General features: G+C 36.4%; 1 protein-coding gene across 1 annotated transcript; it reads left to right on the top strand.

The window, feature by feature from the left end:
* Positions 1-7,950: 7,950 nt before the first annotated feature.
* Positions 7,951-9,329, top strand: CXCL6 (C-X-C motif chemokine ligand 6). Its single transcript, XM_001103136.5, has 4 exons — positions 7,951-8,169; positions 8,285-8,417; positions 8,524-8,607; positions 8,944-9,329. The coding sequence occupies exons 1-4, from the start codon at positions 8,061-8,063 to the stop codon at positions 8,987-8,989; spliced, it is 372 nt and encodes a 123-aa protein (XP_001103136.1). The 5' UTR covers positions 7,951-8,060; the 3' UTR covers positions 8,990-9,329.
* Positions 9,330-25,009: the final 15,680 nt, after the last annotated feature.

Here is a 25,009-nt window from a genome sequence, read left to right as displayed (position 1 = left end):
TAACTATTTCCACCACATCTGCAGTTATTTCCTCCATTGAAGTATTGAACTTCTCAAAGCTATACATGAAGGTTGAAATCAACTTCTTCCAAACTCTTGTTAATGTTGACATTTTGACTTCCTTCTATGAATCACAAATGTTAACAGTATTTAGAATGATAAACTCCTTACCAAAAAATTTTCAATTTATTTTTCCCAGATCCATCAAAGGAATCACTATCTCTGGCAGCTACAGTCTTACAAAATGTATTTCTTAAATAATACTATTTGAATGTCAAAATTACTTTTTGATCCATGGGCTGCAGAATAGATTTTGCGTTCACAGGCATAAAAGCAACGTTAAACTCTTTGTACATCTCCATCAAAATTCTTACATAACCGTGTGCATTGTCAATGAGCAAAATAATTGAAAATACACTTTACAAGGGGAGATTTACAAATGGCAAACAAGCATCTTGAAAGGTGTTCAGCATCATTAGTAATCGTGAAATAATAGTTAAAAGCCTAACAGGATACTACTAAGTGCCTACCAGTAGCTACAATTTTAAAAAGAGCAATGATGAGGATATGGAGTAGTCAGGGCACACTTCCTTTGTGGGTGGGAGTATGAAATGGTAAAACTCTTTTGGCAACTATTTACAGCATGGCTTATTGAATATTTTGAGCCCACTGTTGAGACCTACTGCTCAGAAAAAAAAAAATTTCCTTTCAAAATATTACTATCCATTGAATTTCCTAGGAACCATTATGAAAATTCAACTGATGACATATCTGTATCTATTCCTGTACTTAATTGGTTTCATGGGTCTGTCTGTCTCTCCTTACTCCAAGTGTCCTTATTAATGTGTTTTGTATTATGCCTTGAAATCAGATAGTGTGGTTTCTCTTTGTTCTTCATTTTCACAACTGTCTGAGCTATTATAAGTCTTTGCTTATTCATATAAATTGTATAAGCAATGTATCAATTTCTCAAAAACAGCTTAATGGGATTTTTATTTAACATTGCATCAAATGTACATACTGACTTGGGGAGTTATCAGCTTAGCAATTTTCAGTTTTCTAACTTGTAAACATGATATTGATACTTTGTTATTTAGTTAGATCTTTTTATCTTTTTTTGCAGTCTTGTGATATACAGTATATAATTATTGTTCATCTTTTGTTCAATTTATTCTTAAGTGTTTTATAATTCTGATGCTATGGTAAATGGTATTTTAAAAATTCTATTTTCAAATATTTTGCTGGTATAACATAGAAATAAAAATAGACTATTACATATTGTCTTTGTTTCTTGAAATTTTACTAAATTCACTTATTGGTTCAGGTTATTTTATAATTTATTTTTAGTTTTAATTTTATCTGCAAATAAGGACAGTTTTATTTCTTCCTTTTTCATTTTTATGTCTTTATTTCTTTTTTAAAACTTACTTCACTGCCTATAACCATTAGCATAAAATAGAGTTGAAATACTGAGACTAGAAATAATTGTCATGTTCTTTTTGAAGTAGGTCAAGTGTTATTCAAATCATTTGTACATTAATTGATATTTTTGTCTACTTCTATCAGTTACTTAGTGGTATTAAAATTTCTAACTGTGATTGAAGATATACCTGTTGTAAATTCTAATTGTTAGTTTTGTTTCATGTAATTTAAAGCTTATTTAGTAAGCATATACAAATTTATAACTTTTTTATTAATTGACCTTTTATCATTAGGAAATATGCTTATGTATCTCTGATAATACTGATTTTCTTGCAGTCTATTTTGCTGAATATTTATAACGCCCTTCTAAACTTCATATGGTACTGGTTGCATGGTGTTTTTCTTTCCATTCTTTGATTTTCAATCTGTATATGCCTGAATTTAAGCAATTTTTTTCAAACCATCACAGAAAGCTGACTGGATATAGTTCAGTATAAAGCTTCCACAACTTTCATTTACTACAAAGAACGATCTTGTGCATAGCAACATTGTGGTCTATTTCTAATACATGAGCCACCACTATATTTTCCTGTTCTATGACATAATCCCTGGTCATAGCATTCATCAGTCTGGTCTCAAATTCAAATTAGAGAAAAAAGTCAAAACTGTTTCTAATGTCAGAAATCTATTGTGTTCCAAAGAAAATAACTTCCAGTCTGATTTACTAATACTACATTTTTTGGAAATCAAAATGATTCAAAGCAAAACATTTTGTTAAAGCAATTTGGTCAATTTGCTCTTCAGAGGAAGTCACGCTTTAAAATCCCAAAAGGCTAGTAAGAAACTCATAGTCCAACATTAGCCAGAATTTCTAGGATTTTGTGACTTTTGGCTTGGCATTGCAACACCTTTTATGTCAGTGTGAGCAATTTCCTAATTCCCAATTCTTATACTGAAAAACAACATTTAAAATATGCATGAAATTGTTATTCACTGGAAATTCATAATCAAATTGAATGAATGAGTGACAAAAAATCAACTCTAAGATACATATTTTTCTTATTTTTCTCTTTTGATCTTTGTTTTGTCAATGTGGTCATGGCGCTGGTGGTAGTGGTGGTGTGCCTGTGTTTGTCCTTTAAGTTTATGAACATTGTCTTGGATACTTGTCAAAAGTTACATCTCAGCTATTTTTTCAAGCAGTGACAAGGAAGGAAAAAGACAGTTTGAATGTCTAGGAAGTACAAAAATCACACATATACAAATACATTACAATTGTTCCTATTAAAACGGGAATGTTGAGGTTCTACTATATATTAAATGAGAATTAAATATATTATGAAGTAATACAAAAGACAGTATCTGCTGAAAAATACAACTTGTGAAGGTAATGGTGATCAGAAATTATTCTCAAACAAGCACTATTTAGCACAGAAATTCGAAATCTAATTTACATAAAGGACTTTTGTAGTATAGAAATGCCTTCTCAAAGTTATTTAAAATATCTAACATTAAAAAAAAAATATGTTCCCCTTCCTGTGTCCAAGTGATCTCGTTGTTCAATTCCTACCTATGAGTGAGAACATGCGATGTTTGGTTTTCTGTCCTTGCGATAGTTTGCTGAGAATGATGGTTTCCAGCTTCATCCATGTCCCTACAAAGGACATGAACTCATCCATTTTTATGGCTGCATAGTATTCCTTGGTGTATATGTCCACAATTTCTTAATCCAATCTATCACTGATAGACATTTGGGTTGGTTCCAAGTCTTTGCTATTGTGAATAGTGCCACAATAAACATACATGTGCATGTGTCTGTTGTGGGGTAGGGGTTGGGGGGATAGCATTAGGAGATATACCTAATGTAAATGACGAGTTAATGGGTGCAACACACCAACGTGGTACATGTATACATATGTAACAAATCTGCACGTTGTGCACATGTACCCTAGAACTTAAAGTATAATAAAAAATATACATATAAATATATGTACAAATATACATATATAAAAATATATATAAATATAAAGTTTTTTATATATATATATATATATATATATATATATATATATATATATATATATCTTTGCTTAACCCAGAAGAAATTTTTGGAGAAAGTAATGAAGACTTCCTGTTTCTGAAAAATTTAAGGCTTTTAGAAACACTTAAAACTTTAATTCTTATCTTTTTTTTTATCCTATGTAACAAGCCTTGTTGTCAACAAAAACTTTTCTAACGTTTGCACAGTTGGACAACAGATAACTAGCTGCCCCATCCACACTGGAGTTAGGAAAGAGAAGCCCAGCTATGATTACTTGAAATCTAGCTCAGTACGGACTAAGTCAAGGTTCACCGATTTAGTCCTCCAACATATATAATCTGAAATGAGCAGCAAGGAAAATTAGATCTTTGGCAAAAGGAAGAAAAATATTCCTGGCATTTCAAAGCAAAGGTGAAGCAACCCTGGAGCAAAGTTATTCCCTAGATGATGCTACTTCTTCATTGGACTACCAGCTCAATTTAGAAAGAGACAGACTGCATTCATATTGCAAAGTAAACTCAAGAGTTACTGATGTTTTTTCCTTTTTCTTTGCATACATGCAAGTAACTCTATCCTCCACTTAAACTCTTATTGCCTTCCTTGTACTGATACATTTGATATGTTTAACCTGATAATGTGTCCACATCCTTAATTATTACAAATATATAGCATTTCTTAAAGGTAATACAAAGAATGGTGAATATAAAAAATAAAATCTTAGAACATTCGAAAACGCCTAACCTGAGCCAAATACTAAATCATATAATTAAAGGCTTCTCTAGTTTGTTAGAAAAAATCAACTTAGAATGACATACACAAACCGTTAACATTCAATGCAATATAATGTAATCAGATTTTTCCATTGTCATTTATCTCCAACAATCTCTATGTCACAGAAACTATGTAATTTGGTTGATACATTAATTGTATATTATTTTTCTTTTAATATCAAGTGCCTTGCTAGATTCTGAACATTCTTTTGAATAGTTCGAATTCAAAGACAGAAAATATCATTGATATCATTCTAAGTTTCCCTAAGAATAACCCAGAAATAATATTCCACATAGGAGGCAGCCAATTCAAAATTGTAAAGTTTTAAAAAATAGAGGAGTTAATGGCAGTAAACAGCCCCATTCTTTTCTCTTTAAGATCTTCTTATAATGTAAGGTAAAGAACACTGTAAAATTAAAAAGTTGTTATCATTATCCATCATCAAGTACTCACAGACTGTTTGCTGTTGAACTAAGAAATTATGTGAGGTTGTGTGAGAAATGTAAGACATCATCACTGATTTTAAGGAGGTTATAGTTGACTCGAAGGAGATAAAAGTAAAATTAAGGAGTAATTAAACTCTGCCTCATGCAGTGGTTATTGTAAGTATACTAGATGTTCAAAGAGCAAAGGTGGAAGGAATACTCTATTCTGGCTTTGTCAGAATAAGCCTTTTCAAATACAGGACTTTGAATTTGCCCTGAAGAAAGTGAGGGATATAGAAAGGGGTTTCAGGTTGAATATGTTGGAAGTCTCTTGGACCCTTGATATTACTGTGGTACCAAATATAGGAGTGAATGGATTGAGGTTCTCAATAGCTTAAAATGTGGTTGCTGGGAAACATAATAAAGTGGTTACTCGGATTGTGAAAAGCCACTGAGAGGTGCTTGCCAGCAACTGTGAAGAAAGTGGTTTGTAATCTGGAAACCATTAGAAATCACTGGGGCAGGTTCTCTGGTATTTAACTGCCAATTCTGGATTTTCTACTACTTAACTCATTCTCTGGGAAAGATATATATATATATATATATATATATATATATATATATATATATATATATATATATATATATATATTTTATCAGCCTCAAAGAATAAATGTGAAGCTCAAGAAATAATGAGCATAAAAGTGTTTTGAAAGCCACAAACTCTTCGGAATATTTTCATTCATATTATATTACTTTGTGGTACAATGACTAAAATAGGATTGATTTTGACAGGCAGTAAAATTTTCAGGCCATCAGGATGCAAATGGCATTGGATGAATTGTTCCCTTATAGTTGGAAACAAACCTAACACAGAGATTTTCTCTACCAGCTGGACACAGTACAGGTAAGACAAATGGTTTTTCTTTAAACTAGTGAAAAGGGGGCAATGACTTTTAAAGTCCTATGTCTGTCATAGTTCTTCATGCTCTCCACCTTAACCTCAGGGGATCTTTGCGTCATTCATGTTCCCTCCTAGATCAGAGAATGCCTAGATAGGAGCCAGACATGGACAATGACCCAGGCTGATTTTCATGGGAAGCCAGGTTAAGTGACACATTGCTTCCTGATTAGGTTAGGTAACCCAACAACCCACTTCTGTTGGGGACTTTCTATTACTTGCTTATCAACTGCAGAAATATTTTTTCTTCTTACATTCTATAAATAATCCTTTGTGAATTGATTCAGAGCGCAAAGCAGGTGAGGCATGTACACTTACAAGACCATCAGGAGGAACTGGCAATCTTGTCTCATGATTCCTCTCTGATTTTACCATTTGGTGCCAAAAACAAATTCATGTGTTCACTTATGGTTAAAACAGCTTATTCAGAACTAACCCACATACAGACAGGGAGAGAGAGTTTAAAAGTCAATAACCTATGTCATCACTAAACTTTTTTTTTTTTTTAAACAAAGCCTTATACTGTGGTTTATTCCCTGTGGTTAAGTTGTAATTGCCTAGGATCTTAGTCACATTTTTGAAGTTTTGCCTTAGCCATTTCAGCAAGACTTATCTTTTGTCTTTAGATACATTCTAATCTTTAAAATGTCAATATACTAAATCTGCAGGCTGTTTTCTGCAGATCACCACTCCCCAGAAATATGAAGAATTCCATTTGCTGAGTCAGGTATGATGCTGATGGTGTCAGGAAGCTGTGAGGACTTCTCATTTAGTTTCCCACAAAGTGAGGGCCAAACCACCCAGGCTTCCTCAGCCAATGAATTTCTTGTTTCCTTCCAGAATAAAAATTGTAAAGGTCTATGACACCTCTTTCTTGCTCACCAATGGAGGTTACAGGAGAGGAAGCTAATAAAATTCCCCAGTGTCACAAGGGACAAGCAAAAGAGTTGTGTGTCATGACTGGTTTCTCAACGCCATCATGTTTACTGATTACCTATGCTGGCCTGCCCTGAGGACAATGTTCTTCAGAACCAGCCAGAAGAGGATGTAGTTAGACTTCTGTAAAAGAAAGTCTATGTGCCATTCCAGTGCCATACTCATGCCTGCCATGGAGCAAGACAGTGGAAGACCCTTAAACCTTCAGTATTTTAACTCCTCCACAGATAACAAAGGAGAGAGGGAGAAGCTGGAAGCTACTTCACCCTTCAATTTCAGGTGGCAGTGCAGGGCTCACTGGGGACTAGAGCAGGTCTGCGGAAGCAGCCTTGGTCACCAGTAATCATGAAACTAGGTGGTTCCAGAAGCCTGTGGGGAGAATTCCTCCTCCCATGAAGTTGTTTGGGGAAAACAGACTGGGTGCTATTATGCTGCCAAATTGATGTAAATCTCTAGAAGAGGCTTTCACATGAGCCCCTCAAACTCATCAGCCTCCCAACGCATCTCCAAATGGTGTCAAATACACAACTGGGGGTGGGACCAGAGCTGGGGCAGGCCCGGGATTCCTGGCAAGCTTTAGTCTATGCTCACCATACTACACCTCACCCCCAAGAAGACCAAAACCTCTTTCAATTCAATAGCATAGCAACTGCCAACAGCAAGGTATCTTCCATGGCAATTTGCTGGGTGATTTTTGGAGATATTTTTGTTTATCAAACTGCCTCAACACACATATACTTGCTAAGCTACAAGTATACAATTTCTATTAAATGGATTTCACTTTGGGGCCAATTCAGGCAACTGCCTTCAGGTGGGGATAGAGCCTCTTTAGTCACGTTATCTTGGCTTCTAAAGCTGGCTGAAATCCAGAGAATCGAAAAGTCATTCAAGAAACCTAAAATGACCTGCCTGCAAGAAGAGGAAAGACTTTCCGCTTAGGGCAATAATAATGAATAACATTTCCTGAATAATAATAATAATAATAGTAATAATAATTAGAAAGGATTGACTTTCAGAAATTTTTCTCGAGTCAAAGCTCCCGCTACTTTGGTTCCAACTTTTCTCTCTAATTGGAGAGGAGGAGCATCTCCCAGACAGCTGCCTGCCTCAGAGAAGCCAGTCTCCCTAATCCCCTCAGACCCAGGGGATGAGGCCCTGCTGAATCGCTGCTCTCTACTGGCTGGAGCCACACCTCCCTCCACCGCGGGGCGGGGCTACAATGTCCCCCCGGTTAGGGCCGCAGGCAGCTCCTCCCAGCCACCCACCCCACCAGTTCCCATCCTCCGACCCCCCTCCACCAACCCCTTCTTTCCACACTGCCCCCTGAGTTCAGGGAATTTCCCCAGCATCCCAAAGCCTGAGTTTCCTGCCAGTGGGGAGGGGTGAATGCAGATAAAAGGAGTGCAGAAGGCACCGGGAAACCAAAGTGCTCTGTATCCTCCAATCTCCGCGCCTCCACCCAACTCAGGAACCCACGACTTTTCACAGCGCTCTCTTGACAACTATGAGCCTCCAGTCCAGCCGCGCGGCCAGTGGTCTGGGTCCTTCGGGATCCTTGTGCGCGCTGCTAGCGCTGCTGCTGCTGCTGACGCCACCGGGGCCCCTCGTCAGCGGTGAGAGCGCCTGGCACTCGGGCACAGCGGCGCATCCCAGCCTTTGCGGGCCGCTGCGTTCCAGGAAACTCTTCCAGCAACCTGCCCTATAAAAATGTCTTTCTTTCTTCCCCAGCTGGTCCCGTCTCTGCTGTGCTGACAGAGCTGCGTTGCACTTGTTTACACTTTACGCCGAGAGTAAACCCCAAAATGATCGGTAAACTGCAGGTGTTCCCCGTAGGTCCGCAGTGCTCCAGGGTGGAAGTGATGTAAGTTCTCCTGTGTTGCTGTGTCCACTGTGACTTCGGCAAGTCCTCCAGCCTGGATCGTCAACCTTTGTGGCTCATGATTGCATGCTCTTTTTCTTTACTTCAGAGCCTCCCTAAAGAATGGAAAGCAAGTTTGTCTGGACCCGGAAGCCCCTTTTCTAAAGAAAAGCATCCAGAAAATATTGGACAGGTATTTGTCCCTTTGATCTTTGTGGTGTTTTAATATCTTCTCTGGAAAGCATATACTTCACAATGTCCTTATTCTCTCTGTAGAATTTAGAGCATGCTTAGAATTATAAGGTTGTTAAGAAGAATAGGGAAACTTTTTTTTCTGGAATGTTCTGGGGAGACCTTTATCACCAATCTTACATGCCTGAACAATGACACAGAGCTCATTACTGACATCTATTTTTTGTGGGCTCTTTGCTTTTACTGATTTTTTTCCCCACCAAACACTTTTGAAAACCGAATGTAGTAGACCGGAGTGTGGGAATTGGTTATACTAATATAACTCTTTTCTCAACAGTGGAAAACAAGAAAAACTGAGTAAGAGAAAGGACCATACATCGTAAAATTGCCCATTCTTCAGCGGAGCAGTTTTCTGGAGATCCCTGGACCCAGTGAGGATAAGAAGAAAGGGTTGGTTTTTTCCAACAGTCCGTTTTCTACATGGATTCCCTACTTTGAAGAGTGTGGGGAAAGCCTACGCTTGTCCCTGAAGTTTACAGCTCAGCCAATGAAGTGTTTAGCATAGTATTTCTGCTATTTACTGTTATTTTACCTGATAAGTTGTTGAACTCTTTGGCAACTGACCATATTGTAAGCAAAGAATCACCGGTTATTAGTTTTTCAATGAATATTGAATTGAAGATAACTATTGTATTTCTATCATATTCCCTAAAGTCATACTGAAAAGGCTGTAGATTTCATATGGAAATAATGTTTTATTAGTATGTGGCTGAGGGAGGTATCCTGTTGTCCTCACTCACTCTTTTCATAAAATAGGAAATATTTTAGCTCTGTTTCTTGGGGAATATGTTACTCTTTACCCTAGGATGCTATTTAAGTTGTATTGTATTCGAACGCTGAGTGTGTTATACCGTTATCTGTGCAGAATGTATTTCCTTATTCAGAATTTCTAAAAATTTAAGTTCTGTAAGGGCTAACATATTCTCTTCTTGTAATTTTAGACATTTGATGTCTTCTTAGTATGGCATAATGTCATGATTTACTCATTAAACTTTGATTTTGTATGCTATTTATTCACTATAAGATGACTATAATTCTGGTCACTAAATGTACACTTTAGATAGATGAAGAAGCCCCAAAACAGGTAAATTCCTGATTGCTAATTTACATAGAAATGTATTCTCTTGGTTTAGTCTTCAAAAAATATATAGCATTGCTAAGATTTTTAGATGTCTATTGTGGATCTTTTAAAGATTTTGACCATTTTTTTAAAATGAGGAATTAAACATGTATCACATTCAGTATATTAAAATTGCACTTTCATTTTTCACTGTGTGTCACGTTGGTTTTTGGTAGTTGTACTGTCATTTGGAGAAACAATAAAAGATTTCTAAACCACTCATGTTGTTTCTCCTCCTTCTACTTTTACTATTTACCTTTAATTCTACATTATTCAAAATACTACCTCTGCTCTTCTCTGGCTGGCAGAGAAGGCCCTCATTCCCCGATACCATTGCATTGGTTCAACTTTTCTCCATGCTCAGCCCCCTTCCAGTTACTCCTTCACAGCACCAGTAGCCTCTGGGGTCTTCAGAAAACACAAATAGGATAAGATTTCCCTATCTAAATTCTTAAATAACTCCCTGTTTCCTAGACATGAAATAAAAGTTGCTAAACACGATGAATGATGTTCTGTCTCATCTCACTCCTGATCATCAGTATTTCAACTTCCCTGTGCCTCACATTCACTATGGTCAGGCGTTCAGTTCCCTAACTGGGCATGTTCTTTCCCCAGGCTCATGACTTTGTATTTGCTAGGGCCTCTACCTGGAAAGCCCTTACGTTTTTCTGCATAGAAGAGGAGGCTTATTCATCCTTCAGAATTCAGTTCAAGCAATATCTCCTTCGTGAATTTTCCTTGGCATACTCAACAAAGCTTGTGGTTTGCATCTTGGTATTCTCATAGCATCTTCTAGACATCTGAATTATAACAAATATATTCCATTGCTTTTATTTGTTCATAGGTTTCTTCATCTAACTGTATCAGAGCTCTCCTAGAACATCAACCATATTTCATTCAACTCTGCATTCCAAATGTGTGGGGCATAGAAAGACTTAATGAATTAATAAGTTATCCCGACCCTCAGGTTGTCAGATATTATACTAAAATCAATAATCTGGCTCATGGTAAATTTTGATTAAATTGTAATTTGTTTACCCTCTTTTCTCCTTCTTGTCGACAGGTAATCCAACAGGGCTTTAGCATGGGTAATCCACCCACCCCTCATTTTCATTTGGCTACCTCTCATGTTTCCTTCCTTTGGGGATAGTTTACCTATCATTTTCTTGAGGCAATCTTTATAACTCTTACTCCTCCCAGATTAAGATCCCTTTTCTATACTCTGATAGCACTCTGTACATTTTATTCATAACATTTTCTCATGAAGGTGACTTTAGAGTTTATAGAGAGTATATGCATGTGGTAATTTGTTTAGAGTCTGTCTATTCTAGCTTCACTGTAAGTTCCACGAGAGGAGGGACAATGTTTATCATCTTTATCTCAGTTCCTCGTACAATGCCTAGCACATAGTATATATTTAAACAAATGAGTGATCTTGTTAAACAAGTCTCTCTGTCTCTCTAGTATTAAAAGTGTCTTTTCATATAAAATACCTGTTCTTAGGAAAACCAAGAAAATGAAAAGAAGAAGACTAACCAAATTAGCATGTGTATACACACATTCACACCGTGGCTGAATTAATGTATTATATATGCTTATATTGGCATGTACTTGTACACTTTAGTATATCTAACCTAGGCTTTCCTGTATGTTTTATCTCTATATATAAAATATATTTTAAAAATATAAAAATTTATATATTTTATATATAAAATATAAATTAGATTAATATTTTTAATTATTATATATTGATATATTTAAATAACAGAGAGAATGAAAGAAAGAGACACAAAGATATGAAAAAACTTAAAAAGTAGATTCAGAGATGGGCTTTCTAAACATTTTTTCAACAATAAAAAAGTACAAAATATTTCTAATTTTTTAAAATGCATTAAACTTCTGTGGTCTCTTTTTGCTCTCTCAAATGGTATTTTTTTTTGAACTTATGAATGATACAGTAATTCTGGGGAAACCCTAGAAAGCAAACCAAATTACAAAAATGACCTCTAAATTTCAGTGTTTAAAACAATCCCTGCTATGTCATATTAACTCCAAAATACTTACTGAAAAATGCTTGATTATAAAAGATTAAAGAATATTAAATGCCCTTTGTACAGGTGAAATATAAGATTCATAAAGAAATAAACATTACTGGTTAGTGTCTTTTTTTAATTAATTAATTTATTTATTTTTTATTATTATTATACTTTAAGTTCTAGGGTACATGTGCATAACATGCAGGTTTGTTACATATGTATACTTGTGTCATGTTGCTGTGCTGCACCCATCAACTCGTCAGCACCCATCAACTCGTCATTTACATCAGGTATAACTCCCAGTGCAATCCCTCCCCCCTCCCCCCTCCCCATGATAGGCCCCAGTGTGTGATGTTCCCCTTCCCGAGTCCAAGTGATCTCATTGTTCAGTTCCCACCTATGAGTGAGAACATGCGGTGTTTGGTTTTCTGTTCTTGTGATAGTTTGCTAAGAATGATGGTTTCCAGCTGCATCCATGTCCCTACAAAGGACACAAACTCATCCTTTTGGGATCTCATTAAACTAAAGAGCTTCTGCACAGCAAAAGAAACTACCATCAGAGTGAACAGGCAACCTACAGAATGGGAGAAAATTTTTGCAATCTACTCATCTGACAAAGGGCTCATATCCAGAACCTACAAAGAACTCAAACAAATTTACAAGAAAAAAACAAACAACCCCATCAAAAAGTGGGCAAAGGATATGAACAGACAGTTCTCAAAAGAAGACATTCATACAGCCTACAGACACATGAAAAAATGCTCATCATCACTGGCCATCAGAGAAATGCAAATGAAAACCACAATGAGATACCATCTCACAACAGTTAGAATGGTGATCATTAAAAAATCAGGAAACAACACGTGCTGGAGAGGATGTGGAGAAATAGGAACACTTTTACACTGTTGGTGGGATTGTAAAATAGTTCAACCATTATGGAAAACAGTGTGGCGATTCCTCAAGGATCTAGAACTAGAAGTACCATATGACCCAGCCATCCCATTACTGGGTATATACCCAAAGGATTATAAATCATGCTGCTATAAAGACACATGCACACGTATGTTTATTGCGGCACTATTCACAATAGCAAAGACTTGGAATCAACCCAAATGTCCATCAGTGACAGACTGGATTAAGAAAATGTGGCACATATACACCATGGAATACTATGGTTAGTGTGTTTTTTTGTTTGTTTGTTTTTTTTTTTTTTTTTTTTTGAGACCGAGTCTCACCGTCGCCCAGGCTGGGGTTCTGTGACGCAGTCTTGGCTCACTGCAACCTCCGCCTCCCAGGTTCAAGTGATTCTCCTGCCTCCGCCTCCGGTGTAGCTGGGACTACAGGCGTGTGCCACCATGCCTAGTTAATTTTTTGTATTTTTAGTGGAGATGTAGTTTCACCATGTTGGTCAGGCTGATCTCAATGGTTCCTTTTTTTTTTTTTTTTAAATCATCAAGCTCTGATTTTTTTTTTTTTTTTTTTAAGAAACAAGACTTGTAAGTTTAGTTTGTTCATAGAAATAGAATGAAACATGGTTTCTAATATCCTTGCAATTCTAGTTGTCAGGCCCATTCTACAAATGGTCACTCTATACAGAAAATAGATTACAGTATATTACTGAAGAGTAATCTAAGAAACTAACTGACAGCTACTCTTCACTCTTCTGACCATTCCTAGTTGATCTTGCTACTAGCAAACTCAAGGACTAACATATTTCAGAAAATTTAATCTAATCTAAATATCCTAGGGATATATCTTCTAGTTTCTTCATACTAACCCCTAAATACTATTTTCACTCTGTTATCTGTCTGAAACTCTATCTTATGTAAAGTCATTTGATATTGAACAAGTGCTCGGCTAAAATCTACTCTGTTACTGCTCCAATTCAGATAATTTTCAATGTATAATTAATGTCTTTCATTATACCAGACTTTCCTGTTTGCCTCTATGTGTGACGCATTCACATAATCCTTCAATTCCTGAAGGTATGACAAGATCTATGATAAAATATGACTAGTGGCTTTATTTTTCTATCATGGTTTTAATTCTTGCTTAAGCAAAATAATTGCTGTGGATAACTCTCATGTTGTATATAACTTCAAAATACCTTCCTCTATGTCACAAAATGAGAAATTTACCAGATGAAAGGAGCACTTGGGGATTTCTAGTTGCCTCCCTGACTAAATCAAGGAAGAGGAGGAGAATGTACCATGATTTGGATTTTGGCTGACAGTCCTGGTTCATCCTGAGTCAGCAAAATTAATATTATATTCCTAAGAAGGATTGTTCATAACTCAAATATGTGGAGGGAGATAAGAACGCAGAAAGATCTAGAGTTTAGGTGTATAATTTTGTTTCTACAAATTTCAAAGTCCTGTTCCTGAACATAGATAAATTGCAAGGAGTCTTTTCTGGAAAATCCACTTTTTTTTTTTTTTTTCAGATGGAGTCTCGCTCTGTCGTCTACGTTGGAGTGCAGTGGTGCGGTCCCCGCTCACTGCAAGCTCTGCCTACCGGGTTCACGCCATTCTCCTGCCTCAGCCTCCCAAGTAGCTGGGTATACAGGCGCCCATCACTAGGCCTGGCTAATTTTCTGTATTTTTAGTAGAGACTTTTCTCTAACACATAAATTTATGATGTTTGTTTTTAATCTACCTCTAGGGTTAAAGAGAAAACTAGTTGACTTATTTCCAGCAAGAGAAGCTAATTATACTTCTTTATATTTTGTGGTGCAGTACAAAATTAGAGCAATTGGATTTCAAATCTAGTTTTGTTTATTTCCAGCTATGTGAGCTTGACAGTTTGTTTCACATCTACCTTCCCCAGCTTCCTCATCTGTAAAATTAGTATAATATCTCTCTCACAGGCACTACCCTGGAACAAAGTAGATTCTTGGTAAATATTATTAATAATTTCTTTCCCAAGACTGCTAGTTCAAACTCCCCTTTACAAACGAGAAAACTGAGAACTTAGTAGTTTAAGCATCCTTATTTTTTTCTAAATTTATTTATATTCTCTTTATATATGCATGATTAATTTTTTTTAGCACTCTTAAAATTTTTCTATGAGTCTTTTTATAGAAGCTTTTGAAAACTGTATATTCCATTTTTTGTGAAGTACACAGTAACTATCAAAATTTATGATGTATTTTCCTTTATATAAACATTTATCAATCAAATATCAATTTATTAACCTTTATTGGTAATCTTGTTACATACCTGACCCTATGCAAGATCCTTATAAATATAGAAATTATAAAAATGAAGAGCTTTCAGTCTGAGTTAAGGTCTCTTTATAGCAAATATACTGTTTCCCACAGAACAAAGATTTTCTAATAAAGGGAGAGAAAGAAAGAGGAGGAGAAGTGAAGGGAGGGACTAGGAGAAAGGAAAAGGAGAAGAAAGAAGGTGGAGAGTGGAGGGCCTTGTGTTTTGTGTTGTCTTTTTTTCGTTCTATTTTCTTTCTTCTTTCCCCTTCCCTCTTCTCCTCATCTCTCCCCTTTCCTTCTCTCCCTCCCTTTGTCCTTTCAGTTTATTCCTCAGAAGTAAAATAACGCTATTTAAAAGAGGAGGAGAAGGACCCAGGCACCGTAGCAGGAATCTCAGCCAGCAGCCAACACCAACCACCTCCCACAGGAATGAGGCCAGTTTTGATTTTCACCCATTTCAGTTGCTTCTGACTACACCCACTTAATTGAGCATTGCAGAAGAATCTCACATTAATATGTAGAATTATCAGAAATAATAAATTGTTGTTTTAAGCCACTAAGTTTAAGGTTGACTTCTTACACAGCAAAAGAGGATCAAACGGTACTTGCTAACAATTGAATGTGTTTGTAGGCTCTGGGAAGACATCGTACTGGAATTTCCTCAAATGAATGAATGTGTAGTGAAACTGGATAACAGTCATACATTTGAGACTCAACAAATTATACTGATTAACATAAACTGAAATGAAAATTCTCGGGCCTGCAAAATTTTGCAGCACTTCTATGTAACAGTACCCAGGAAGATATTTCCCCAGCCCCACTCTCCCCACTCTTTCACCACCCATACCTCATGCTTCACTGGAAGACAGTAAAACCTCCATTAACGTGAGTGCCAGAGAGCTGAATGATTCTTATCAACTGAGAGTCACACATAAAACACATTTGTTTTCAGCACTTAATAGAAAATCTTTTATTGACTAGTATTTCAATTTATTCATTAAAATACTTTAACAAACTGACCCAAAATTTTTACTAGCTCTAGCTCTGTTCAAATTGTTTTTATGATTGATAACTCATTAACTTTGTACTTAAAAGAAGGATTTGGGAAATGTCAGCTCAAAATATTTTATGTAAGGCAGGAATAATACGTCAATTTCAATGGATAGTGGTCCTCTGATGTCTCTAGATATTTTCTTTTAAAATAGCTAACAGGTAAGTTCTGTTTGGGGTCTTAGAAAACTTCTTTGTTGACTGAATGGCTCTGCTATTTATTTCATGACTTAAAGGGAAAAGAGTTGATAAAATTTCTTAGCACATATACACATAAAAACCCATGGTGACAATGTAAGCTTCTTGAAAAAGGCTGTCAAATTATTTTAATATTCAAGAACCTCTGACAATTGTTTTTACCCCTAGTATTCATTCAGATTTATAATTTTGTATAAGCTTACTGCTTTTAACTGAATAACTTATTTGAAAATATCTTTTAACCATTTGTGTACACCTTGCCCTCCATACTGTGCTTCTCATCTTTGAAATCAAAGGGAATAAGGCAAATGACAGTAATAGTAATTAACAGTTACAGTCATCATAGTAGTAATAGTAGAGTATTATACATATCCCATTGCTTTACACAAATATTTTCGATTTCTCTTTGAAAAGAAATAGTTAAATTACTAAGTTACACAAAAATGAGAAACTTCATAATGCTTGGCACATAATAGATGCTTAATCAATATTTTTAAATAAATGAAAACAAGCAAAAAGCTATTTTATATCAAATGCTGACTAATAGCCTTATGAAATTGTAATGACTCAAGAAATGTTTTAATACTTCCTCATGAACCTTGCTGACAATGTATTGTCTGTGACAAACCACATTTGTTGATTAAGACAATGACTTGATGATACTGTGCCCCATGCCTACCTCCTTCCCGGTATCAACCAATTCAAACAGCATCATTACTTCAGAAGACGTTTCATATAGTTTCCTCAAAAGGATTAGTGACTTTTAAAAAATCTTGCTAATGAAACAGGAAAAAAAAAAAAACTAAATAGCGTTAAGTATGGAAAGAAAAAAGTGTCCAGTGAAGCTAGTAAATATTCTCAGCAATGTGTTTAGGGGGTTGAACAGAAAATGAAAGATACTATGAATAGTGTTAAAAACCTTTATCTCTTGCTCTGGAAATTGTTTTGATCTTATGTTTCAATGAAAATGTATCTCATTTGAGAATTCACAATATCTCAATATCAATAATGAGGAAAGGCTATAAAGTCATCTCACAGGAGGAACTAGAAAGAAGCCTGCTCTCCTCATTCTGTGTCCTGCTGAGCTTATCTCTGCAATTGACTCCACATCTCAACTCTCAGAAGAACCCGAACTCTCAGCTTATCCGCTTCCTTTAAGCTTGCTTAAGACTAGAAACTTCTGTGTTGGGACAGGGAGAAAAATCATTTTAGTTTATTATATTGTACTGCTAAACTCCAATTTATAAGAAAAAAAATGAGGTGGAGAAAAATAAGGGATATATTAAAAAACAAGACCGAGGCGGGCGGATCACGAGGTCAGGATATCGAGACCATCCCGGCTAACGCGGTGAAACCCCGTCTCTACTAAAAATACAAAAAAAATTAGCCGGGCGTGGTGGCGGGCGCCTGTAGTCCCAGCTGCTCTCGGGAGGCTGAGGCAGAAGAATGGCGTGAACACGGGAGGCTGAGTGTGCAGTCAGCGAGACTCCGTCGCAAAAAAACAAAAAAACAAACAACAAAAAAACAAAACAATAAACAAAAAACCAAAAACAAACAAACAAACAAAAAAACCAGAAAAAAACCCAGGACCTAACAACTTAAGTCGGCATAGTCAGAAACTATTAAACAAGAAAAATTGACTTAAAAACTTAAGTCAGAAGAAATATTTACTACATTCATTTTTTTGGCTAGAAAGCAATTTTGCATATTTAATATTTTGAGAATTCCTTCAAATATTCCTTCAAGTGATGGGGCTTGTGCTTTGTGTTGTCTTTTTTCTTTTTTTCTATTTTATTTCTTCTTTCTCCTTCCCTCCTCTCCTTTTCTCTCCCTTTTCCTTCTCTCCCTCTTTACTTTCTGCTTATTTCTCAGAGGTAAAACAGTGCTACTTAAAAGAGGAGGAGAAAGATGCAGGTACCGTAGCAGAAATCTTAGCCAGCAGCCAACACCAACCGCTTCCCATGTGAATGAGGCCATTTTTAATTCTCAGTCATTTCAGTTGTTTCTGATTGCACCCACTTAAGTGAGCTTAGCAGAAGAACCTCACGATAACATGCAGAATTATCAGAAATAATAAATAATTGTCCATAAAATTCAGTTAGGAAAAGAAAAGAATATGGGAAGTTTAAATAACATCCTAAGAGTTATACATAGTTGTAGCAGGAAGACTGCTTATAGCTGGGACCACTTGTATCTGCCTTGTTCTTTATTGCCAGTCTTCCAAATGACGCTTTCATGCCACACGTTCTATTGGTCATGTGGAGTTTGTAGCTAATTAGAACAAAAAGGAGAAACCTTCCTTCATGGGGTTTATATTTGTTGATTTACTTATTAACACTGCTTAGGACCTACTTTATCCTGCATTACCCTACATGCAATAGGATACAGGAGACATTCAGAGAAACCTAGGACATGCCTCTGCCTTTAAAATGTCTAATTCAATTGAAAAAGCAAATCTTATAAATGTGACAGTGATCCAGACAATAATATACAATCCAACATGTGATGTATAGGTATACTTTTGTATCTCTGTGGGGCTTAGTTTATGTCCAATATTTCCTACCAAGCTTTTTAATCAGGACCTGAGAATTCAGAAACAAAGATTCGATTGCAGCTTCTTTTTGTTGTTGTTGTTGGTTTTTTGTTTTGTTTTGTTTTGTTTGAGATGGAGTCTCACTCTGTCATCAGTGCTGGAGTGCAATGGTGCGATCTCAGCTCACTGCAACCTCCGCCTCCCAGATTCAAGCGATTCTCCTGCCTCAGCCTCCAGGGTAGCCAGGATTACAGACGCATGCCACCACGCGCAGCTAATGTTTTATATTTTTAGTAGAGACGGCGCTTCCCTGTGTTAGCTAGGATGGTCTCGATCTCCTGACCTCGTGATCTGCCCGCCTTGGCCTCCCAAAGTGCTGGGATTACAGGTGTGAGCCACCGCACCCGGCGTTATTGCAGCTTCTAGTAGTTCAAAACATCCTTAGGGTTATAAACAAGGCAGAGGTTGAGTAACTATTGTTCCTACCATAGAATGTCATGTAGCCATTAAAAATAATGGGGCAAAACTACATCGAAGTAGCATAAAAGGATGCTGAACCCATATTTTGTTTATTTATTTATATATTTATTTATTTATTTTGAGACAGAGTTTCACTCTTGTTGCCCAGGCTGGAGTGCGATGGCACGATTGAACTGATATTTTGAAAGATAAAAGTAAGTTGTATAATAATCGATATAGAGGGATCCCATTTATATAGAAAAGACCTTCGTATACCTCTGTGAATGGTATACATGTATCTTTATGTACTAAACGTGTTTCTCTCTGTATATGTATAAATGTGTGCATATAAATCTACATAGAATAGAAAACTAATCCCAAATTCTTACCAATGGTTACCGCTGAAGAGCAGTAATGTGGAGTAATGATGATGAGGAACTTGAATGTTTTATTTCAAATATATCTGTAGTGTATGAATTGTTTACCACAAAAGATATCTATTTTTCTATTAGATTGAAAGGAAAGGAAAAAGTTAATATGATGGGTCTTGCTTTTTAAAGTGTACTGAGGTGGCAGAAACAAGTAGCTTATTTTATAATACAAAGGAGGATGCTTTTTGTTTATAGATTCTGGATGAAGTTACAAAAGATAATGCATTTGGAAGACAGAAAGAAGCCCATAAGCTAAAATCAAAAGTACATCTTTTATGGTAGTTGGCTCTTGTTTTACTCACATACTCCAAACTAATCCAAATATTTATCAACAACCAGGAAAAGAATATCTACTTCCCATAGCTACTAGAAAGGAAAGATAACTCTGTCTTTCAAGGGCCACAAGTTTGTGCTTTTGGGTGTTCCTAAAGTCCATTAAGCCTGTACACTGCATTATAGGAAAGTCAGGACATATTGTTACCTAATCATACAAAGAAAATGCATGTGGTATTTCAGGGTAGTTCTTACCTTCCTAAGTAGAGTTCTTACATATGTGTAAGGGAGATAGGTACTGAGAAAGGGAGAGTGGGAATGTGAAGTGATGCGTAACAGGCAACTTAGTAGGAATTTTAACCTGTCTGGTCTTTCTCTGGGTTGGGCACAGCTTGACAGGCTTATGTGTGGATCACCACATACCCTCACCTCTCCCTTCCCTACCTCTTCCTCCTTTCTAGTTTTGAGGGATAGGATATAAATGACATCTTCAAAGCATGAGAAGCCACTTATCTTCAGACTTGTAGGCAGCAGCTCACCCTCATGTGCAAGTCTTCTGGCTCTGGAAACAACTCTAGCTCAGCCTTCTCCATCATGAGCCTCAGACTCAATGCCACCCCTTCCTGTAACAGTACCAGACCATTTCGTGCCCTGCAGGTGTTGCTGCTTCTGTCGCTGCTGCTGACTGCTCTGCCTTCCTGCACCAATGGGCAAAGTAAGAGAAACTTAGGGAAAAGCAAAGGGAGAGACCTGCTGTTTGCAACTGTTGCTGCTTCTGCTATACCTGTGTCTAAGAGAAAGACTAGCTGGTGCCCTGGGTCTGGAGAGTGCCATTATACTAACAACTCCAATTGGAGGAGGCACACAGAGGGGGCACTTCACATGTGCTGAGCATTCTGCTGGGCACTTTACTAAAGCTTTACAGATCATATTCACAATGGCCTTATGAGAGGGGTACAATTACTGTCAATTTACAAATAAGGAACTAAGCGAAGTATTCATGACCACTAATCGCATTTTCTACTCCCGCTCGATGTGTAGACAGTGTCTTGTACATTGAACTGCACTGCGTGTGTGTGAAGGCAGCCTCTGGAATTCATCCCAGCAATGTCATCTCAAACATCCACATTTATTTGCTGTTAATTATCATGGGCATGTCTAGTCTAACAGTAGAGTAGGGCAAGAAAAATCAATAAAAATGTATTTTGAAGGAGATTCTCAAATAAAGAGGACAAAACACCGTGCAATGGTTAGCCAGGAATTAGGGCTAACCTAGGATGGATCCACCAACATTCATTATTTGGAAGTGGTCAGGTCAGGAGTCCATTGCAACGAAGTCTAAGCGCTGTAAGTCCCTGCTTCTGTGTCATTGCTTCATGAGGAAAGCCCTCCACCTTCACCTCCATCCCCATCTGTATTCTTTTCTGTTTCTCAACAGATAATTCTGTTGTCTCTTGCAGAGTCATGCTGAAAGATGAGAGGAAAATGTGCCTGGACCCAGAAGCTCCCAGAATCAAGAAGATAGTCCAGAAAATGTTGGAAGGTGATGGGTCAGCTGCTTAATCTGTTCACTTTCTGCCAAACCTGTTTACTTCCCAGGAAGGGCAAGATTTTAAAGACTTTCTAGAATTCCTATTTTATCCAAGATACCTACTCTTACTGTGATAAAATTCAGGTATTTTTCCATTCTGTCTCAAAAATCATATTTTATTCTGAGAAGGCTGGTTAAAAGATGACAGAAAGATGAAAATAAGCAAGCCTAGTTTCAACATAGTATATGGTTTACTCCCTAATTCCTGGCTAACCATTGCACAGTGCTTTACTCTCTTTATTTGAGAATCTCCTTCCAAACACATTTTTGTTGATTTTTCTTGCTCTATTTTACTGTTAGGCTAGACATGCCCATGATAATTAACAGACTTTATAAAGGTCAATGATATAAGAACTCACACAGAGCCCAGTGTAGAATATTTGCTCAATAAATTTTTGTTAAACTATTTAGGAATGTAATAGAGTTTTCCAATGTGCTAGGATGTCTTGTTTACAACATCCTCTGAAAATTTTTTCTAATGTTTATTTTAGCCTTCCAGTGCTGAAAATAATAAAATTGTTGAATGTAAGTTTTGTAAGTTCTGATTATTTACTTTAAAGTGAATATATTTGCCACGAGTAGAGTAAAAATATATAGTGAAAACATATCCAGATATTCTATAAAGAAAACTATAGTATTTTCTGGAACAACAAAAAAAAGAAAGTTGAAAGAAATTTAAAACCTTGCCCCAATATTAGATTACTTAGCAGGTGACAGAGTGGGGATTTGAAACTGTGCTCTCAATACTGCACCATGCCACTTTTCTCAACTCTTCTTCCTCGAATGAGGAGATTACATTACATATAACATGGTATTATTGGCATACAAAATAGGACTTAATAAATAGATAGCATATTGTATATACTATAATGATTATAGGAGAAGAAATAAGTTTACCTACTCCAACTTGTACATGGACTTTGGGGAAGTACTCATGTACTAAGCATGTAGTTTACAACTTTTGTGCTATTAAGGAATGCTTTCTTTATCTCCTCACCATCATAGGTTCAATACCTTAAAGTGTTTTGTCTATAAAATAAATGTATATATTAAATAACAGTTAACCAAAACTATACATAAACACGTAATAAAGCAGTAAATGCAAATTGCAATTCTTCTCTTTAGCTTTTTTCCTAATTATTCAAAGCAGCTCAAGCAGCTCACTCATATCTCTTGTGTTTTACCACTGAAACTTGTCAAGGCCAGCTACTGAGACATAGCACAGTGTTGGCACTACATTTATTCTTCATGAGATGCAAGTGTCTCTTACTTTTGTGTGCAGTTATTGAGTTATTCTATCTAGTTGCAGAGAAAGGGTAGTTTAATTGCCACTCGCTGCTGCCTGAATTCCTGTATGCTGCCAATGTTGAAATCTGGGGATAAGGTTGTACAGACCTTCTATGTTGTCCATTGAAATGTAAAACCATCCCTTCTATTTATTCTCTGCACTGTTAATTTTCAGTTCCATGGAAATGTAGGAATTACAATGTGTTCTGCAACAGCCATTGAGTTGTATACCGGATGTTTAAAAATACAGTCAAATGTTGCTTAACGATGGAGATACGCTCTGGGATATGCATCATGAGGCAATTGTTTTCATTGTGTAAACATCATAGAGTGTACTTACACAAACCTGGTATAGCCTACTACACACCTAGGCCATATGTTATGCCCTATTGCTCCTAAGCCACAAACCTGTACAGTATGTTACTGTACTGAATAGTGTAGGCAAATGTAATCCAATGATAAGTATGTGTGTGCCTAAACATATTTAAACATAGAAAAGGTATGGTAGAAGTATGGTCAAATAGAAAATGGTAAACCTGTAGAGAGCACTTGCCATGAATGGAGCTTGTAGGACTGGAAGTTGCTCTGGGTGAGTCAGTGAGTGAGTGATGAGTAAATGTGAAGTCCCAGGACATTACTGTCCAATCCCGCAGGCTGTATAAACACTATACACTTAGGCTACATTAAGTTTCTAAAAAATATTTCTTATTCAAAGATAAATTAACCTTAGCTTACTGTAACATTTTTATTTTATAAATGTGTTAATTATCTTAATTTTTTGACTCTTTTATAGTAATACTTCACATAGAACACAAACACATTGTACAGCTATAATTATATTTTTACTTTTCTATCCTCATTCTATAAACTTTTTAATTTTTAATTTTTTTCACCTTTTAAACTTTTCTGTTGAAAACTAAGACTCAGACATACAAATTTGCCTATATAAGATCAGAATCATCAATCATTGTCCTCCACATTCATTTCTTGTATCATGGGCAATAAGACACATGGAGTGGTCATCTTCTAAAATAACAATGTCTTTTTCTGGAATATTTTCTGAAGGGCCTTCCAGAGGCTGATTCATAGTTAACTCTTCTTCCATTAGTAGTAGAAGGAGTTCACTCTAAAATAATGATTAAAGAGTACAATATAGTAAATACACAAACCAGATACAGCATTGTTTATTATAATTATTAATTTTTATGTACTGTACATAATTGTATGTGATATACTTTTATGAAACTAGAAGCACAGTAGGTTTGTTTATACCAGCATTACCACAAACACATGAATAATACATTGGCTTGCTATGATTTTACAACAGCAATGGTGTCAAAAGGCAATAGGAAATTTTTAGCTCCACTATAGTCTTATGGGATCATCATCATATACACAGTTTATTACTGCCCAAAACATTGTTATGTGGTGCATGACTGTACATAAGCCACAGAGAATTGCTATTGAAGAGATCACTATCTGGTGGGAGAGGCAGACTAGTGGACAAATAATAGCGACCATATGTGACACGTGTCAATATAGATGTATGCTCCAATTATATGCTCTAATTGCTCCAATTGAGTAGACATATGAACATGTCAAAACCTCATGATCATCATTTTCAATACATTATCTTCACTACTGTAGCTGCTTTGCATTGAGTTTGCATATATCTACAATATATGTGTGTGTATGTTTGTGTATTCTGTGAGAAATAGGAAAAACAGAGTTCTGCAAGATAGAACAATAAGGGAACACGATTACATATAGCTGTCAGGGAAGGTCCACCTAAGGAAGTGATATTTAAGCTGACACCAGAAATATGAATAGGTCCTAGCCAGCTGAATAGGCAGGTGTTGGGAGAGTAGGAGAAAGAATTGCATATTCCTACAAAAATGCAGGCTTTCTGAGCATTAGAATATCAGCTAGTTCCATCCAGTGGGTCCTGACACCCTTCACCACTGTTAGTCAGTGTGACAGGGAACCTTGGGCTTTGGGTTAAGGGTGTACCTTGCCCTGATCAAGAGCCAAAGTCATTCTTTTTTAGAGAAGGGAAGACAGTCGATATGGATCTCTTCCCCTTTCCCATGTGGGATTCTGTTGCATCCCCTCCACTGTCACCTCCCATCATTCTCACACTCGACTCCCAGATGCCCT

The sequence above is a fragment of the Macaca mulatta genome, chromosome 5, assembly GCF_049350105.2.
Source record: "Macaca mulatta isolate MMU2019108-1 chromosome 5, T2T-MMU8v2.0, whole genome shotgun sequence".
Taxonomy (NCBI): Eukaryota; Metazoa; Chordata; class Mammalia; order Primates; family Cercopithecidae; genus Macaca; species Macaca mulatta.
Note: the sequence above shows the minus strand (reverse complement) of the source record. Positions and strands in the feature narration are given on the sequence as shown.

Coding starts and splice junctions, on each gene's coding strand:
- CXCL6 (XM_001103136.5), top strand. CDS start 8,061: ATGAGCCTCCAGTCCAGCCGCGCGGCCAGTGGTCTGGGTCCTTCGGGA. Junction 8,418..8,523: donor TGCTCCAGGGTGGAAGTGAT/GTAAGTTCTCCT, acceptor TCTTTACTTCAG/AGCCTCCCTAAAGAATGGAA. Junction 8,608..8,943: donor ATCCAGAAAATATTGGACAG/GTATTTGTCCCT, acceptor TTTTCTCAACAG/TGGAAAACAAGAAAAACTGA.